This window comes from Melanotaenia boesemani, chromosome 24 (genome assembly GCF_017639745.1).
Source record: "Melanotaenia boesemani isolate fMelBoe1 chromosome 24, fMelBoe1.pri, whole genome shotgun sequence".
Lineage (NCBI taxonomy): Eukaryota > Metazoa > Chordata > Actinopteri > Atheriniformes > Melanotaeniidae > Melanotaenia > Melanotaenia boesemani.
The window spans coordinates 9,029,871-9,036,153 of NC_055705.1; the positions used below are offsets into that span (position 1 = coordinate 9,029,871).

At 38.1% G+C, this 6,283-nt stretch overlaps 1 protein-coding gene across 1 annotated transcript in view; it reads right to left on the bottom strand.

The window, feature by feature from the left end:
* The window catches only part of chrm4a (cholinergic receptor, muscarinic 4a), a 59,918-nt gene extending 57,844 nt beyond the window's left edge, over window positions 1-2,074 (bottom strand). Inside the window, exon 1 of the mRNA XM_041979296.1 lies at window positions 1,999-2,074. Coding sequence (XP_041835230.1) covers window positions 1,999-2,053 — 55 coding nt within the window. The 5' untranslated portion in view covers window positions 2,054-2,074. The remainder of the gene's footprint in view (window positions 1-1,998) is intronic.
* Window positions 2,075-6,283: the final 4,209 nt, after the last annotated feature.

Consider the following 6,283-nt stretch of genomic DNA (forward strand, 5'->3'; position numbering starts at 1 on the left):
TATAAAGGAAAGTTTATGTTATTTAATTATTTTATTTTTTGGCAGGGCGGGGGTTAACAGCTAGCAGTGGTCCTGTTTAGAGCCCTTGGGTGTAGAGGTTTGAATGTTGGAGTTGAATGAAATGTCTTCCAAATATCCTTAGATAACGTTTTTTTAATTAGTGTAAGAAATGATGTGATGTAGCAAATATAGTGGGTAGATTTTAACTATTTTTTAAATATGCAGCGAATTGACTCATAATGGTTTAACCCTTTAATGTCTAATGTACCCAACTGGCTACACAGAGTTTCTGAGACCTATTGCATCAACATATGGTAAAAACTTTGCTCAAAACTCTGTTGTGCAGAATCTGATACTTATCTTCTGCCCCCTGCTGGATATTGGTTGTACTACAATAATCCTGATATATCATACAGTAAACATATAGGTTTTTTCCTACATTTTGCTCAGTGGATCTCAGATTCAAACTAATTTTTTCTTGGGTCAGGCGTTAAAGGGTTAAAATTTACCCAAACAAATTTAGTGCAAATTATTAGACCAGTTTCACGAGTTTGAAGTTGGTCAGTCCTTCATCTTTAGTATGTTGCATGGTCTTTATGTCTTTATGTCTCAATTTTTATCCGCTGAGTAAAATTTACCAAATTGTGTCCCACTAATGCAAGAAAAATGGATTCTAAAACTGCAAGTTTTCCTAAATGTCGGGTTTATAGGTTAATATTTAACATTTATCTTCCTCTCTGAGACTTCTTTTTAATTTTATTATGAGGCCTGAGCATCATGTAAGTTAACGGATTGTTCTATCGTACATTATGTGTCTCATATCTGGTTTTAAGCCTCGAGGTTTCACCGCAAGATGGAGGAGGTAAAAAGAGCCAGATAAAAGAGGAAAGAATCTGTTCAGACTTTTTATTTTTTACACTTGGAAACTTTAATCTGTTCATCTTTCTTTTCTGTTTGGGATATGATGGATTGTTCCAGCTTCACCATTGTTGCTGTTTTCTGTCTGGAGGAAAAGCTCTGTCTCTGCTCTTTTTCCCCACCTCAGCCTCTCCCACTCATTCACAGACAGATTAACATTTTGTTTTAATAAAAAGTCATCTTTTGCGTATGATAATGAGGTTATCTATTACCTGATGGGTGTTTTATGTCATCTCTGAGAGCTGAGATTGCCTCTTAATCCATTGTAGTTCAAGTGAATGAATATTGTTTCTTCTTTATGCTGTTTGTCAGTATGAATAAATCATGAATCTAATGTAGAGTTTTTATTTAGCATTCAAAATCCACCTTTTTATGTGCTTTTCTTTTCTATTTTAATCACATATATCACAAGGATGCTAAATGAATTAATGTTGGGTTTTTCAGCTCAGAACAAGGTGTTTTATGCTGCGCCTTTGTGCAATAAAGCCCATTAAAATTCATTTCAGCCACATATCCGTAAAACAACGTTTTCATCACCACACACCTGACTGAAGCAGTTTTACCGTTTTTCCTGTTTCATTAATCTCTGCCTCGTTTAATTAACACAAATGGATTTTTTAGGATAAATAAATAAACAAATAAATAAATAGGGAGTAAAAAAAATAAATAAATAAACATTAATAGACAAAATGTCAATATTAACGCTCACTTGAAAAGGTTAGGACTGTAAAGAAAAGTCAAATTGAATTTAAAAAATTTATAAAATGAACATTTTAAAATCGTTTTCAGAAAGCAGAAAAAACCTAATTAACTAATAATAATAATAATAATAATAATAATAACGCTTAAAAATCATTTAAAAAGAAAAAATATTTATTAAAATAAATAAATAAATAAAATTCTTAAATAATAGAATAGAGTAATAAAATAGTAATAATAAGTTTACTGGTAAAAGCTTAGGACAATCTGTGAAGAAAAAAATCCTAAAATGTTAAAAAGAGAGATTTTTTTTATTTTTTTTTTTAGTTAAAAAGAAGAGGGAGCATAAATAGAAATAAATAGAAGCATCCTTCTACTCACCATTGAAGTTCCAGAGAGGCTGAAACCCTCGGACTCCACTGCTCTCATTACTCATGTTTCATGGCAAAGAGCGACGATGTCAGAGCCGAAGTTTCCTCCTCCTTCCCTCCGTCTTTAACTGTATCCTCCCGAAGAGAAAAGATGTGTTCCTGGTCCTTTTATTCACTTCTGCTTTCTCTGTTTTTGGTGTGATATTAACCTGTTTTTATGTTGTAGTTTCTCTCCTGGTGGCGCAGGTTGTGTCAGTCGCACCGTTTGTCATAATAACAACTGATAATAAAAAACACAACAGACACCAGTCACTTATTCTCTCAGCTCAACGTTTCCAGTGAAAAGAAAAATGTGAGCGACCAGCTTTTATCACGTTTTGTGCGCCACGCGGCGAGGTGCGAGGGAAATGGATGGATGATGGAGAAAGAGAGAAAGAGACGGAGAGAGGGAGAGAATGGGGATAGGGGCGAGAGAAAGTAGGGTGGAGGGATTTATGATGTCATTTTCTTTAACCAATCTTTGGTGACTTACTGTTTTGAATATTCAACTATTTATTAAAGAACTGGGAGTCTAAATTTAGGTTATATTCACTCAGCAGCCACTTTATCAGGTCCACCTCGCTGGTGCAGAGTCTGACGCCTTTTTACCTCCATCTTCAGCTGCTGTAGCCCATCTGCTTCAAGAATGGATGTATTGTGTGTTCAGAGATGCTATTTTGCAGAACTTGGTTGGAACCAGTGCTTGTTTGACTTCCTGTTGCCTTTCTATCATCTCCATCCAGTCTGCCCATTCTCCTCTGACCTCTGACATCAACAAGACGTTCTGGTCCAGACAACTGCTGCTCACTGGATATTTTCTCTTCTTCAGACCATTCTCTGTAAACCCTAGAGATGGTTGTGTGTGAAAATCCCATTAAATACTCAGACCAACAACCATGCCACGTTCAAAGTCACTTAAATCCCCTGTTTTTTTTTTCTAGGGGTGGGAGATACTGCAAGATTTGGCATAGATCCGAAACCATGATAAAGGGCTATCATAGATACTGATATGAATACCAGTAGTTTCAACAGCCCTATTTAATATTAAACCATTAATGCAAATAAATTAATCTGCAAAATTAACACATTAACACATGAACAGTTATTATTTAAAATCTGGCATAATCTCACTGAGAGAAGCGTGTAGGTGCCTTCTCACTGTGGTGAACCGAAGCCATCAAAAACCACTTTATCCTCCAGATTTATTAAGATTCTGACTTTTTTTCAAGCCTTACATTAACGTGTCAATCATCACACTAGTATTGATCGAACGTTGGTGTATTTGGATTGATCCGCCCGCCACTAATTTCTTCCTCTTTATGATGCAGTTTGAACTAATGTCAACATAACTAAACGGGTTAAGGTGCTGCCATGTGGTTGGCTGATTTGATATTTTGTTAATAAACAACTGGACAGGTGGACCTAATAAAGTGGTCAGTAATTAATTGAATGAAGGTAAATTTGAAGTTGACTGAGCCTGCAGGTGGATCAGAACCACCTGACATTATGTACATACTACTGAAATTAGAAGGATATTTATATATTTCAAAAGAAGATCATTACTCAAATGAAAAAGAAAATGATACCTTCTTTTAATTCTATATCTTATAGCCTTTATTTTCTTCCTTGTGTATGTAAAGGCCGATGCTTGGTGACCTGCCTGGGATTGGATTCATCTTGATACACCCTCATCTACCTGCTACTTGATTCACCTGTCCTCCTTCTCTGTTGGACTTAGTTAAATGGTTTAGATCTTAATAATCCTTTCTGTTTTGTTTCTTTCTTTGATTTGATTTGATTACTCCTGGTTGTTTCAGTTAGTCTTTGTATCCTGACCACCAGTTCTCCACTGCTGCTCAGCTTAATAGCATGACATCTTTTATTTTATGTTACCTTCATTTCCATGGTCAAGCTAGAACGTAACAATCTCTGTCTGAGGAAGCCAGCAGGGGTGCAACCCTGAGGTTCTCAAACCTGATCCCCACTTCTCCCTGAGTCTACCTTGAGTTTGTCCATGAAAACCGTGAACTCTCACAGTACCCCCACAGAATCCCCCAAAGGACACAGTAGACTGGAGGGTCAGCAACTATTCCAAAACCTGGATGAAACTCACACGACTCCTCCTGAATCTAAGGTTTGACAATCAGATGGATTTCTCCCCCAGTAATCATATTCAGCTTGATCGGATCAGATCAAGACACAGATTTGCAGGTGTTTTATTTATTTATTTTTTTGTAATGTTTCTTATGTTTCAGAGCCGTAGCCATCGCCGTAGTTACAGAAGTTCAGGAGACACAGAGGTGCTGGTGGCTGAACTACCTGATAGCGAAGCCCACCGTTGTGGAAATGACTTGAATGCCACGAAAGCAGATGAGTAATGTGAGTGTATAGAAACACACACACACACACACACACACACACACGCACATACTCAGACTCTTCTCTCTGAAGTGGGTTGTGTAAGAGCATAATGGCTGAGCCAAAATCACACCACTTCAACCCATAATGGCAAAAGTGGAGTTTCTTATGTAAGCTTGTTGGCTCAAACACACACACACACACACACACACAGACTGCATTACACATCCATTTTCTTTTTGCACTGTATGCGATGGAGATACGTTTAAAAGATAATGACACTGATGATGAAATTTGATTTAGAGTTCAAACTTTTTTATTTATACCGGACATATATGTTCGTTGTTTGGTTGTAGCCTTTTGGAAATAAAGTGATTCATGTATGATTCGTGTAAATAAAAACATGACTCTACCAGGACTTTGATGAAGTGGGATGTTTGTGTAACTGTGATCACTGAGATGATGATGAGCTGAAGATGTTAGGCAGCACTAAACACCGTCATCTGACTCAGGTGAAGGTTGAAGAGGTGCAGAAGAATCCCAGCTTCCTTCACTTGGGCTGACGCCATCTCCACCAGCCGCCTCACCTGACTCCAGGAGACAGACGGGCTGGAGGGGAGGCTGGCGTGGCCTCCATGTGTTCTGATGTGGAGTGAAAATGTTGGTTTGAGCTCAACTTGTTTTAGTACAAATTGAGTACATTTGCTCTATCCAGACTTCCATCAGTCTGAGCGCCTCTTCTCTTTTTTAGCTTCTTTTTAATCCCTTCCCTCCCTAAAGGCTTATTTTAAAGCCCCTTCAGGTCTCTGATTTAAAGTTTTTTACTGGGCAAACGTCTGGAATGGTGATCTCCACAGAAATGTATGTCCTCTGTTAGACACTCTGGAAAAAGTTCCTGCAGCTTCATCTTGGTGAAACAGCTTCTTTTGTTCTCTGCTTTGCTGCTGCCCTACACCTGCACTGTCTCCCCTTCTACTCTTTGGAAGTTCAGGGGACCTGTTCCACATTTGGGAAGCTCAATTAGCCGTTTCTGCTTGGAAGCATCTCTCCGACTTGCATGGTTACCCGACATGACAGTTGATGAAAAAACTGCCAAAAGTACCAACAGAAATTCAGGATCTTATTCTGGGAATTAGTTGGACTTTTGAAAACTCAGTTTTCAGTCTTTTCTAGATTAGGTACTGGAGCATAGCGGCTGATATCTGCAAAAATTCTCACCACTTTCAAACTTTTACAGACATCCTTGGTTCATAATAGCAACGATTGTTTTGTTCAATAAGCTCACCGTCCTCTGGGAGGAGGGAGTTCAGGAAGGCAGGCTGAACAACTGTCGTCCACCATGTGGAAATTGGCTTCATTAGCACAGCAACAGCGTGACTGCTCTGAGACGTGGTGTGAAACTGGAGCAAAGCTCAGAAAAAGAAACAAAACTCAGAATAAAAGAAGCAGAAAATGAGCAGATTCCAGTTCATTCTCAGAAGGGGGGGGGCGGACGTCTAATTATGGTGTTCCTGCCGATAACAAGCCCCAACTGGACAGGAAGATGTTGTCACCCTGACCCCAGCAGCAGGATGTCAAGCACGTGAAACTAATCTGTACAGCACAAGGAAATAAAGTGGTGGACATGATTTATTACCGCCATGCTAAAGTAAGTTTGTTTTGAGTGCTTATATCATCCTTTATATTCATGGTGTGAAGGTAAAGAGCACCACCGTGGTGCACTATTTTGTTAGCTTCATATATTTGGAAAAAATTTTGTCATAACTTCTTTAAATATTATAACTTCAAAACTTTTTTAAATATTATATTTTATGAACAACCTTGTTCTACAGGTGTGATTTCACCAGATTAGAAATAATCAGCCAATCACGTGGAAGCAACTCCGCAACATCTTTATA